This window comes from Chiroxiphia lanceolata, chromosome 15 (genome assembly GCF_009829145.1).
Source record: "Chiroxiphia lanceolata isolate bChiLan1 chromosome 15, bChiLan1.pri, whole genome shotgun sequence".
Classification (NCBI taxonomy): domain Eukaryota; kingdom Metazoa; phylum Chordata; class Aves; order Passeriformes; family Pipridae; genus Chiroxiphia; species Chiroxiphia lanceolata.
Window position 1 is genome coordinate 14242363 of NC_045651.1, and position 13364 is coordinate 14255726.

Sequence of the window (13364 nt, forward strand, 5' to 3'; positions counted from 1 at the left end):
GGTGAGTAGTGGATCCCCGGCATGAGCCCGTGCCTGATGCAGGGAGTCCCCAAAGTTCCCGGCAATCCGGGGGCGGTGAGGAGGCTGGACGGCCGTGAGTGCTGGCCCAGCACTGGCTGCCAGCAGCGGGAGCGTCCCCAGCCCCGCGCCGCGGTGCTTTCGGAGCAAGCAGTGGTTCCTTTTCCTGTTGTACTCACGGAGGGCCGTGGACAGGATGCATCTGCAGGAATCCCACAGCCTCAACCTGCACAGATCGTACTTTTCCTTTCTTCCCCTCCACCCCCCGGCGTTGTTTGCTAACAGGTCACCAGGCGGCACATGAAGGGAGGCAGGGGGTTATTCCTGCTGCCGTCCTGCTCCCCCCAGGCCCGGCAGCGGGGCACAGCATCGGCCGAGAGGCTCCTGCTACCTTGGACCACTTAGTGGTTCAAGCAAGGGGACCACTCCAGTTTTGAGACTTAATTTGACGCCTGTCACAGCCAGCCCTGGAGCTGGCCATGCCAGGGGTTTGGGGATTACCTTTCTGCTCTCTGCCCCAGAGCACGGGCGTGAGGATGAGAGGGTCTGCTGTCCCCAGCCGGCCCCGTGCAAGCCATTATCTTCTGCATTTTGGGTTGAGCACCGTGGGGGTGACAGGCACCCCTAGACGCTCCCTGGGGCAACAGGCTGGGAGGCTGTGGCCATCTGGATAGTGGTGTTTGCATTGGGATAACCGTGTCCGGCAGTAATAGGAAATGCAGCTTAGCGGACAGATTCCCTTCCCCACCCCCTTTTTTTAATAAACCTTGTTACATTTTGAAGGGATTTTACAAAAAATGTGGTCATTTATTTTCGCAGCCCGGGGGCACATTTTTGTGTGTGACGTCGGACGTCCCCTCCGCAGGGAAAGGGGGAGGTTGGAGGCACAAGGTGGGGTGTCCTCTGTGGGCGCTGAGAAGCACGGGGTCCCAAAGACCACGGTGATGCCAACCCGATCCATGTGTTGAGAGACAAATGATGGCTGTTGTTGTTATTGTTGTTGTTGTTGAGAGAGACATGTCTTTAGGACAGGCTGTGGGCAGCAGGACACACACGCGGGCAGAGACGGGCCAGGGCGGCCCCTGGGCTGACTCCACCTCACGTGGGCAAGGGAAGAGGAGGCAGGAATGATGGGGGGAGATGGCCAGCACCCCGCCGTTGCCATGGGGGCAGCCACAGGGACACCACCTCGGAGCTGCGCGCAGGCGGGAAGGAAGTGGAGAACAATCAGGGAGAACAAGGCCGGCAGCCCTGGCCTGGCAGTGCCGGTGGTGCCGCTCGGCACGTCCCTCCACTGCCATGTCCCCCTCAGCAGCCTCTCCTTCATGGTGGTGGGCCCTGGGCACCCCGGCTTCTCCACCAGCCTGGCTCCTCATGACTCCACAGATGCCTGTGTCAGAGAGGCTGGTGGCCATTTGATGTCTCCTGGGGCAAGTTTCCCCATAGAGAAACATTCCTAGAATCACTGAATTACTAAGGCCAGAAAAGACTCCTATGACCATCAAGTCCAGCTGTTAACCCAGCACCACCGTGTTCACCACTAGACCGTGTCCTCAAGTGCCACATCCACATGTCTTTTGAACACTTCCAGGGATGGTGACTCCACCGCTTCCATGGGCAGTCTGTTCCAATGCCTGAGCACCCTTTCAGTGCAGAAACTTTTCCTAATATCCAATCTAAACCTCCCCTGGCACAACTTGAGGCCATTTCCTCCTGTCCTAAGGCTCATGTGGCTCTACCACAGCACTTCTGAGACCTGCGGTCCTCAGGTCACAGTTTTGGAGAAGTGTCACACAGGGCTCCTTCTGTTTGTGAAACCCACGGAAACTCTATGTCCTTGAGATCTCTCTGTCCTTGCCAGATCTCTCTGATACCTGGCTTTGAATGTTACAAGGGAAGGAAACAGACACGCGCAGAACATAGTTGCAAAAAACCTCACGTTTTTGTAGAAATTCAAGCTAGCAACATATTTTTGCATTCTTTTCTTCCTTAGCATTTAGCACCCACCTGAGCCACAGCTTCACATTTCTTAACTCTTTTTTTCCTCCCTCTATTTCTGGTTGGTTTGCTTGTTTTTGCAGTCAATGAGACTTTTCTTTTGAATTATCTCACATCTCCAGAAGCTGGAGTTTTAAGATAAAGATCATGAAGTAATGACAGTCAGCAACACTGTGCTAATGAAAAACAACAGTAGTCTCTGAAGGTAACCGGTACTTCGAGATGTTTTGTCCATGAGGAGCTCACTTAGGGTGCATGTCTGGCATGCCGGAGATTCAAGCACACAAGAAGTGGGACTCTCCCTGAAAAAAGGTGGAAGAAGAGCATGATAATGTTGAACTACCTGTCCTTGAGCCTGGATAATTTCACTCCTGGAATGCCTGTCTGGTGGTGCAGGGAAGGGGGCTGCTGCAATCTCCAGAGGTTTGGTCCTGTTCAGGTGGCTGTACCTGAGAGTGTGCCAAAGGAGAAGGGCATTCTGAGAATGCCTGCTGGCTCCAGAGAGCATCTCTGTGCCAAAGCAATAGTTTTGCATTTCTGGTATCTGGGCATCCCTGATTTGTCGCCCTGATTACAGAAAGCCACATGTGTATGGAAAAATCTCCTGCCAGATTCCCTCCAGTTAGCAGAGGGGATCATTTCAGAGCCTTAGTCCAAGCAAACTCAATCTCATTCACCTGGTGAGGAATGGGCACACTTGGATTCCCCACTTTCTGGTCTTTCATTCTTTTTCTGGCCCTTGTCTGTGCTAGTCTGTCTATCAGAGCCCAGGGGCTGTCTGGCCTGCTCGCTGGAGTCAGGAGGGCTGCAGATAAACCACTTGTGTCCTGCTGAGCCAACATTCAATTATCTTGTAGGAACAGACCCTGAGGAGATGTTTCCTTCAAAAGGCTTTGCCCCTCTCTGGGCTCGTGATGCCAGGAGAGCTGCTGCCCACAGCGGTGGGTGCAGGCTGGTCAGTATCTGCATCATCGTCTCTCTCTTTTCCCTCCACAGATCTGGTGAGCAGCTATTCTATGACCCCTCCTACTCTCAGCATCACCGAGGAGGAACACGTCATCAACGCCAAGGACACGCTGACTATCACCTGCAGGTAAGGCACGAGCAAACCTGGCTCTGTCTAGACTGCTTTTACCTGGTGAGTGTTGGAGGACTAGGCAAGGAGAGCCCTCCAGGGACACCTTGGCTGCAGTACACCTGCAGATTAGCATGTCTGCCTAGAAATCTTCCACATTCACCAAGGGTGAACTCATCTAATTAATTCATAGAAAAAGAAGCAGAAGAAGTCTCCGAGGAGGCAGTGATAACCTCTGCTGTAGTCCTGCAGGCAGAAGGAAGATAGAGAAACATTTGCATGATCTGATAGCTTTGTTGTAAGCTCTTCAGGGAAACTGGCCTCCCTGATTCTCCTTGTCTTTCTCTGACATTGATTATTCTCATCTCCTCGGGGCTGCTAGGATTGGAGTTCTGGTTTCTAAATCTAGTGGCACGTTTGGGGGACGTTGAGAAATACCCATGTGAGAAAGCAAGGCTGCGCTTAGTGGTGTCTATGAGAGGCTTCCAGCTTTTCTAGGAAGCTGGGATTTAATGCTTTGCCTTGTACACATCGGGGTGAGGAAAAGCCCTGGCCAGACCAGGTCAAAACCCTGTGAGAGGACCTAGAGAATCTCAGGTTGTTTTGAGACTGGCTCTGAGAAAGTGATGTGCCTGAACTGATTTATCCATGCTGGGACACTTGGCTGTACATGTTTTCAGCACTACCCCCTATCTAGGAAAGTTAAAAAAAAAAACAACAAACAAACAAGTGGGAGACTTGCCCAAGGTCAATTTCCCTGGAGTTTCCCTTCAGCAGCTGAAAGCAGATTCACGCTTGGGATCTGAGTGCTGGCCCCAATGGGGCTCTAAATTCAGCGTGGGCCTCAAATGGGTGTTCCTCAGTGTTATATATAACCACAGAGCAATTACTGCAAACACTTGGCTGGCATTGTGTTCATGTCTTGTCACAAACATATTTAACTTTTCCTGGAACAGATGGTATTGGTTTTCCTTTGTGAATCAGTTCATAGCCAAGGCAGAGGGACAGAGGAAATTTGTTGATGGCAATACTGAACTGATTTCACCTGGTCTGGGAAGCTGAGCGGTTGTGGGCTCATTCTCCCAGTGACCTGAGGAACCGCGGTGTGTGTTATAGGAAACATGTGAGTTGGAGGACTGCCTGTGACTGTCCATGGAGGACTGTGGTCAGCCTGCTGGGGGGGGCACAGAGGAAAAGGAGGGAATTTGGGGACTCCAGTGCTCTGCCATGGTAGTTCTCTCCACAGGTGGATGTGGGAACTGACATTCTCCGTTAAAACCTTGGAAGAGGGGAGTTCAGTGCAGTTGTTCTGAGTAAGCTTAGAATCAGGGCAGATCCTTTCTCAGCAGTGGCCCAGGGAGGGACATAGAAAGTGTTTTCAAGACTGTGTTGTCTGCAGATTGAGCCAAGGCTAAAGAACATACTGTAGTTAGAGGTGTGGTAAAAGAGTCTTCTGCAGTCAAGCATGAACACAGCTTCTTAGCACCATGAAGTGGAAAGCCTTTCTTTTTGGGTATCCCTCCTGGACCTGGACTGCCCTTTCCCTGGGCACTTGTTAGGTATTGGTTAATATGAAGGAAAATCACTGAAGTGGAAAAGAGATGCTCTGATTTCCAGTGCAGACTGTGCCTGACCTGCCCTTGCAGGGAGCATCGTACAAGCTACAGAGTCACTGCAAGTGGCAACAACCTCCCTGTTTGCTGCTGCAGAGCCAAGGCTCAACTTTCAGGCTCACTAGACAGCATCCATACAGTGCAGTGGCATGGACACAGCTGAGATAAGAAGATCCCTACCCCTGGCTCCCAGTGCTGTGCAGGACTGAACTGCCCAGCTCAAGAACAGCAAGGCCATCTGCAAACAGCATTAAAACCCCTGCAACTCTCTGCCCATGTTGCTCCTTGGCTGCCCCCCACCTCTCCATCCTGGTGTCCCAGATGTGCTCCTTCGGGCTGCGCAGTGTCCTTCACACCATCCACAGGTAGATAAGTCTCTGTATCTCCTGCATAGCTCAGAGGGTTCCCCTTTTCCCTCTGAGCTCTCCAGTCCTCTGTTTGTCTGTCTTGAGGAGAGGATTTTGACTGTGGGACACTGTTACTTCATTTGAATGAAAAGTAAATCCTTCCTGGTCCCTGGATCTCTAATTACACCCAGCTGCTTCTCCAACCTCTTCTCTGGACCATGGCCCACCCTGGGAAGACCTGGCTTGGGATAATGGGAACTGAAGGGAAAAACATGCAGACCACCAAGAGAACAGGCAAAGGGAGAGGGTGGTGGGGCAGGGTAGGGCAGAAAAAAATACAGAATCAAATTCAGGATCCAGGGATTTCCTGCTGAGCATCGTGTTGGAGGTGACTTCAGTTTGACCCTGGTCTTCCCTTGAGAGCAATGTCCTCTGGCTGCTCTTTGAGCTACCCTTGGAGCCAGGAGTACAGGCCTGCTTGAAGCAGTGCTTCAGCAGAAAGATGAGCTCAAAACCCTCCTGTAAGACTCCCTGGAGACCTTTCAAGCTTCACCCACTGAGCGTGAGAGTCCCGCAGCCAACTGTGCTCTCAGGCTCCCTCACGGCAGCCTGGATCTCAGACATCCACAGCTCTGCAGCCCCCCCCCCGGCTCCACAGCCCTCCAAGCCTCATCAGTGACCAGAGTCCATACCAGGCCATGGGATGAGCAATGGCTCTGGAGCTGGGCAAGCTTAAGAGACCCAAGGGCACAACACATACGCAAGAAGCCACCAGACGCTGGGGCTCTGCTTTTGCAAATGGCATCACATGCAGTCACGTTCCCTTGTCACCCAGCACAATGCACCCTTGAGAGACCCAAACAAAGCAGGGGACAAGTGCAGGAACATTCCCCAAAATACAGGTCATGCCAGTGCTGGCTGAGAGCCCCAGCGATGTTTTGATCTAAGCATGTGGCAGAGCCACGGAAGGGGCTGATGCCCACATAGACAGTGCAGCTTTTATTAGCTCCCATCCTGAGAAGGAAGGAAAGAATACCATGAATCTCTGCATTCAAGCTCTCAGCAGCCTGTGCAGGGGGGAAAGCAGAGATGTTGTGCTGTTCCAGCTCATGAATATTGGAACAGAGCCCACAGGAGCCAGCTGTGCAACAGCAGAAACCTCTGGAGGGTTCAACTGGGTCATGACTGTGCCAGCCCATCCAATCCCATCCTGCGGGTGCTGGGCACTCAGGTGGAGAGCAAACCAAGAAAAAGAAGGGCAAGGTTGTCCTTTGCTGCCCAGTGATCTGTTACCAGAGCTGACTCACAGATGCACAAACCCGTCTGTGGCAGAGGAAGTATTTGACCCCGGAGCCCTCTTGGCTCCTGTGGAGGAAATGAGTGCTGTGGCAGGGCTGAAGGAGCCTCAGGATAAGGCAGTGCCCCACAAGCACTGCTCCAGAGCGGTGTCCAGGGACACACAACACCTGCTGCACTTTCCTACACGTGTGTGTCTGCTGTGAACATCCTTTGTGGTGCTGAGGGAGGATCTGGCTTATCCCAGTTAAACCACAAAGCCACAGCCAGCTTTACCCATCATACCACACATGGGAGCTTCAAAGAGGATTGAAGAAAAGTGGTGCCAATTGCAACATCTTCCTTGAAGAGCATCTGTCCTGAAAAGATTGAGGAAAACAGCTGTGGAGAAGCCTACATTGCATCTTTTTCCAGCTGGCATCAGCTGGCTCCATCGCCAGGAGGCACATTATCACCGAGCTGAAAGAAAACAACTTGGGAATAAATCTTTGAAGGTGACAGATAAGAGGGAGGGAACCACTCAAAACTGCTGCTTGGACCTTTCCCCAAATGCAGAGAGTAGATACAGAAATAAATCCATGTGAGCCTGACCTGTCCTGATTCCTGCCTTCCTCTGGTCCTCTTAACGCACCGGTGATGCCAACTGGGACTCACAGTAGTGCCCACACCTCTGTGTCCCCACTGGACCTGGTTGAGCAGCACACATGCAAGGAATGCCAGGGTTAGAGTTGCCCACGGGCTGGTTGGCACGTCTGTTTGCACTGGCCCATCCATGTTTGTATAAATATGTGTCACTCGGTGACTGCAAGCCTTGATGGTTAATGAAACAAGTAGATCTGATAACGTGTGAAAATCCCAGTGGGTAAACAAACAGAAAGCGGAAACACTGGAGACTTGTACAATTACCCTCCTCCACGTGGAGTCCCAAAAATGCCTGAGCAAATGCAAAGGGCTTTGGGGCTCTTTTGCAAGTGGGAGTCTGAAGCTCTTAGCTCTGGGCTGAGAGCAGTCCCATGGCCTGCACTGGTGCAGTGGGATCATGGGCACAGCAGCAATGCCCATGGCAGAGGCCACTGGGTGTTACTGGTTTAGTGATCAGTTTTACTATTATTTTCCCTGAGCATGCATAGAATGGAAAAACCTCAAAATTCAATTTTTATTTTTATTGAAGTGCTCATGAGACTCTGGTACTTTGGAGAAGCCTGCCCGTGCTTCACAAACACACGCTGCTGGAGCTGCACTTACAGTCCTGCCTCAGGCACTGATGGCATTTTTAGTGAATGCACCAGTTTGAGCTGGTCAGAGGGGCTGTGAGGTTGTCCCCAAGGGCTCGTCGCTGCCTCCAGAGCCCTTGTACCTGGTGACATGAGGAGAGTGCAGTACACTGTCTCCGAACTCATCCGCAGCAAACTGGAAGAGAGCAAAGTCTGCAGGAAGATAAATTAGCAGCTGGAGAAAAACACAAAGGGGCAGGTCCTGTCCCCATACTTGGACAGAAATCCTGTCCTCATTGCATCTGAGCCATTGTGCCCTCCAATGGCACCTTATCTCTCTTCCTCCTCACCGTCCCTTGCTGTCTGGATCCAGCTATCAGTGATGGTCACGGTCTGGCTGTGCTTTAAAAGCATCTGCCCTCAGAGCTGCCCTGGCAGAGCCCTGGCAGAGGAGCTGCGTGTGCCAGCATGTCTATTCCCAACCTGAATAATAGATGAACCCAGTTTCCCCTCATGGAGCCAACGGTGCTGACAAAAGGCCATTTTTACCCCACAGCTGTCCCTTACGATGGCTTCTTTTTTCTTAGCTTTTTTTTTTTTGCATGTACTTAAGTGACTTCCAGCTATACTGGCAAACTTTCAAGTGGGGACTAGGCCTTCCTCTGAAAGGGACTCTGATTCCACAGAAGGAAACTTCCAGCATGGAATAAAAGCTTGTGTTGTTTGTAGTAAACAAGTGCAGTTATAACAAGCTAGGCTGGCGCGTGTGTGCACATGCGAGCTCTGGAGATCCTCAGCTATATATAAATACACACGTGCACGCTCTGTCTGGGGGTTTCTTGTGTTCCTGGACTTTTCTGTCTGTCTTTGGGCTGCTGATGAACAGGCTCAGTGTTCATGCCCTTGGAGAGGTGTCTGCAGTGTCTCTGCAGAGGTGGGAAGGGGTGGCAGCCCCAGTCCAGCTGTGGTTTTGAAGGGCTGCAGGGTGCTGTAGAGAAAGGGAACCCCCTCCCACAACAGGAGGGAAGGAAACAGCTGGCAGCTGGCCAGAAGGCAGTCAGCTGAGCCTCCCCTGGTTTTCCCCGTGCTGTCTTTTATCCCTGACTCCCCTCCTGCTTTTCTTTTTCTCATTTTCTTTCCAGTCTGCTCTCCTTCCCTCATTCTCCTTCCCACTCCATTCATCACACCATGAGCCCCAGCCAGCAGCTATACTGAGCCAAGGGAAATCATCACATCCATGTGTTTCCCTAATAGCTCTGGACCCTTTTAATAACAAGAGGGAATAGAGAATAAATGGAACCTTTCCCTCAGGGCCCTGCGTGTTTCCCTGTCCTGGCGTTCATACCAGTAGGACAGTGTCATGGGACAGAGGGTCCTGCTTGTGAGTGGGCTGATACCTTACGGCTTAGTGTGGCCAGAGAGGTGGCCTGGGGAAGAGGAGAAGCCTCTGCTTGCCCAGTGATCAGGAAAGCTGCTTGCCGTTTCCTCATGCCTGTTTTTTCCCTTGGAGGATGGTCATTCCTCCATGCCTCAGCCCAAGAGTGGTGTCTGGCTGGCTGAGCCACGTGGAGGTGAGCACAGAGTCACCACCACATTCACCGCCCTTGGCCCAAAGCTAATGCTCCTCTTTGCCCATGTCTAGAGGCCAGCACCCCTTGGAGTGGTCGTGGCCTGGGGGCAAGGTGGACCCTGCTGGGAAGGAGGAGACCGAGTTGGTGGCCTCAGCAGCCCCCAGCAGCGGCCGGGCGATCCGAGAAGAGGACTGTGAGGGGACCGGCACGAAGCCGTACTGCAAAGTCCTGGTGCTGACGGAGACGCAGGCGAACGACACGGGTTACTACCGCTGCTACTACAAGTACATTGACGCCAAAATCGAGGGCACCACAGCGGTGGGCACCTACGTGTTTGTGAGAGGTAAGAGCCATCGGGATGTGCACCTGCAGGCTGGGGGGCTGGGGGCAGCGAGGGCACCGTACTATCCGAAAGATTAAAAACCTCAACGTGCCTCCCAGGCTGCTGCAGGCTTGGGGAGGGGGCCAAGGGCTGGTTCCCTGTACTTCCAGGGAACCAATATCCGTCCACGGAGGCAGCGCCTGGGATTCAATTTCGTCCCATCCTGGGGGCATCGCTCCAGCCAGGCTGGAATGCAGGAATTTGAGCAGTGAGAGCCTGGTCTCAGAGACGTTTCACCACTAAAAAAAGCACAGGAGTTATCTTATGGGCAGCTGGGGGCACCCCAAGATGCTGGTGGCTATGGATGATAGCATTCCATGAAGCTGAGACTGAGGGAGGGAGAGGATGAGTGGTACAAACACACCATGCATCCTCCTGTTCCCGGGCCTGATGGCTCGAGCCACTCCACAGTGGCAGATCCACTCCTTTCCACACTGGCTCCTCTCCAAACTGTGCAGGGGCTGCCTGCACAGGCAGGATTATGAGATGTATTTTGGAGGAGGAGGGATGTTCACCAGGCTTGGGATTGGAACCCCAGCTCAACAAGTGTCTGCAGGGCCAATACTCATCCTCTCCATGCCCCAGGGGTTCCCCCTCCGCCATCTCCCCCCCTGCTCAAAGTAAGATAAATGAGCCCTGTCCCCTGGAAACAGTTGGCTGAGCTATTTCTCTTTCCGCCCCCATTTATTAGTTGGTGCAGTTGTCATGAGCCAGGCAGGTCATGACATATAAGATGCATTTTTCAGAAGTCCCAGGGCAAAGCCAAATTTGCCTCTGCGACTATGCAGAGAAAAATGCAGGGGCAAATCAGAAAAGCTGGACAGCTGTTGGAGAGGAATTGAGGTCTGTTTGGGCAATTACCTCCTCTCCCTGTGGGCTCTGCTGCCCACCCTAAAACAGGACAGAGCCTCCCAGTATCACAGGCATCTGTGAGTTGGACAGGGGTATTCAGACCCTCTAGAGTGTTTTAACAGGATAGAGGCAGAGAGCTTCTTACACACACTGAAAACGTGTACAGCCTAACGTACTTTTGTGCTTTTGAGTGCTTTTGCAAGAACCTGATTTTCTTTGTGATCCAGCAAACACCACTTTGCCTCCTGATCCACCTTCTCTCACCTCCAGCCTCTCTGCAGCTCAGTAGTGTCTCTCCTACTTAGCAGAGAGCAGCAAGTGTGCACATGGTGCAGCTTAGGGGCAATAAATCCCAGGTTGTCAGGGCCCGTGGGACCCACAGTGCCTGTGGACAGCATGTGTGCAACAGATCCTGCCAACACCTCGCAGCATTGCTGTGCACAGGGCTACACAGCACATGTTCATACTGCTTCCAATCAGGCTGTCCCCTGTTATGGTTATCAGGCATGTAGGAAACCTCAGAATCTGCTTTTCCAGACAGGGCAGGCTTTCAGGCAGGAGGAGGGACATGTCAGGAAAACCCAGGCATACAGTAACCACAGCCATTGCAGAACATCCAGATAAAGCCCTGCCTGTTCCTGCTGAACTGGGCTGCAATGTGAAACTGTCCCTGGAGAGCTTGGAAGGGCTGATGTAAGTGTCAGGGATGTTTGGAGACAGCATGATCAGACCACAGCTTTATCCATCAACCTCATTTCTCATGTTAAGAGCTTGGTGGAATTGCCGGGAACAAAATATCTGTGCTTGGCTGGAAAAATGGGTTCTTTTGTATTTTACCTGCAGCTCAGTTCTTAAATGAACTCTCCACACATATGTCTCCTTCCCATGTGTCTGGTTAGGTGTGTATGTTATTAAAACTACAGATAGCACTGTAGACATATAGAATGCCTCATCAGGGTAGGATAGGATATGTACAGCCCACATCTCATAAAGCTTAGCATATATTAATGAAGAAGATGCTAAATTATTCCCATTAGACCCATTAAGACAGTCTTAAGGAAATTTGTGATGTGGTCAGAGAGGGGAGTTAGTGCATGAATCACAAGCTCATTGGCAGCAGGACCAGCCCAGTAAATCAGTTAGTTCTTGGCTGCCATCTGAGCTTGAAGGGGACCTCATAGTCTCTCACCTCTGGCATTTGTGCACCTCCTCCCTCTCACATGCCCAGGGCTCAGGAGAGGAATGAGGAACATGTTCACACTTGGAAACAAATCTGTGATTTCAGCAATCCTGTGGCAGCACAAGACCGCAGGAAACACAGATAAGAACTCTCTGGGCAATCCATGTTTTCGTAAGAGCTGACCAATACAGTTTTCTGAGTGTGGTTTCTTTCACCTAAGCTGTAGAAAAAAGAGATTCATGCAGATTCATACAGGTCTTTGTAGCATGACTAACACCGAAGCAACAGCTTTATAGGTCAAAAATTAAAGTATTCCCTTCTGCAATTAACAGTGGGAGCAGTGGGTTGGATTGGGTTGGACCCAATGTGATTTGAGCTACATGACCCCCAAATGGGGATTATTTCCAAATTCATCTTTGACTTGTCCTTTTAGTTGGGCATCTTTAGGGCCTGGGTAGCAGAGGGAAAAATTCTTGAGTTGGATAACTGATGTCCTCATGCTACAGTCCCTTGAAATCAATAGTTTAGCTGAAACCCAGGTGAATAAAGACCAAATGTAGTCTTTAAAAAGATAAAGGCCACTGGGATCATTTGGTCTGATTCCAGCATATCAGAAGCCATAAAATCTCCCCTAGCAGGTCCCTGAGGCAGACCCAGATAGAAGCCCACTACCTCCTTACAGGGTTGCCTTCACCCAGGGGACAATTTCTATGAACAGAACCAATCATGACCATGTGCTGGGTGGACATTTACGGAGACACGATGGAGACACCATCCCATGAGGTATAAGTCCCTGTGGGAAAGGGCAGGCAGGGGCTGATTCTACAGAATAAATCGTCCATCACGGAAGCTCTGCCAGAGGACACCAAGCAGCCTCACAGTTCTTTGTCTCTCCCAATTCTGTCTTCATTCCCTTTAGTCACTCGACATGCTCATTCTATGTCGAGTGTAGCGTAACATCCGCGGCCTTGCTAAGTCATTTCAGTGATTATTTTTGGGTGGTTTTGCTCTTCCTGTCAATATTTGTGCCTGCAGCAGTTGGGCGGCAGTGGGGTGGCAGCCCTGGAAAGCTCAGCTCATCTGTTTATCTGGCTGCAGGATGACATCTGCATACCATTCCGCTGGGGATCACTTCCTCGCCCTGGAAGGTCGCGCTGCACCGGGGCGGCACAGCCCCACACCGCCCCTGCCGCGGGGCCACGCTCACCAGCTGGGCAGGCGCCGAGCCCAGGACACAGCACACTGGCTTCACAAAGGGTCAGACCCAGGCAGAGACCTTGAGGGGGCCAGGAAAGGGGAGGTCATTTCCAGCACTGCCCAGACGTCACACAAATGCCACTGCACCGGTGCTGGGTTTGGTGCGGAGGAGCCGGCTGACTCCCTTTGCATTCCCAAGCTCCAGGTGTCTCCTCTGACTGTCACACGTGGCAGATGGGGCCATCCAGCTCCACACCACTCCCCCTGGCAAGCTCATGCTGTGCTAAAGAAAGTCAGAAAGCCTCCTTTTCTGCTGGTTGATTTCTTTTCCCGGTTTTTTCTTGCCTCTGTTTAGTTGTTGTTCTTGTATCTCTCCTTCAGATTTTGAACAGCCATTTATCAACAAGCCAGAGACCCTCCTCATCAGCAAGAAGGAGAACACTTGGGTACCATGCCTTGTGTCCATCCCAGATCTTAACGTCACACTGACCTCGGTGAGAGCTCGGCCAGTGGGAGACTCTGGACTGAGATGTATTGCATTTGTTCTGCATTTGTAATTGCCTGAGTGGAAGCAGGACAGGCACTGCCAGGAAAGGAAAATGCATGGGATAAATTTTCCAT

At 51.7% G+C, this 13364-nt stretch overlaps 1 protein-coding gene across 3 annotated transcripts in view; it reads left to right on the top strand.

The window, feature by feature from the left end:
• Nucleotides 1-13364, top strand: part of FLT4 (fms related receptor tyrosine kinase 4) — a 56284-nt gene that overhangs the window by 16744 nt on the left and 26176 nt on the right. For all 3 annotated transcript variants that reach the window (XM_032703164.1, XM_032703165.1, XM_032703166.1), the window contains exons 2-4: nt 3013-3109; nt 9204-9475; nt 13125-13237. In XM_032703164.1, the coding sequence (XP_032559055.1) occupies nt 3013-3109; nt 9204-9475; nt 13125-13237 (482 nt within the window). The remainder of the gene's footprint in view (nt 1-3012; nt 3110-9203; nt 9476-13124; nt 13238-13364) is intronic.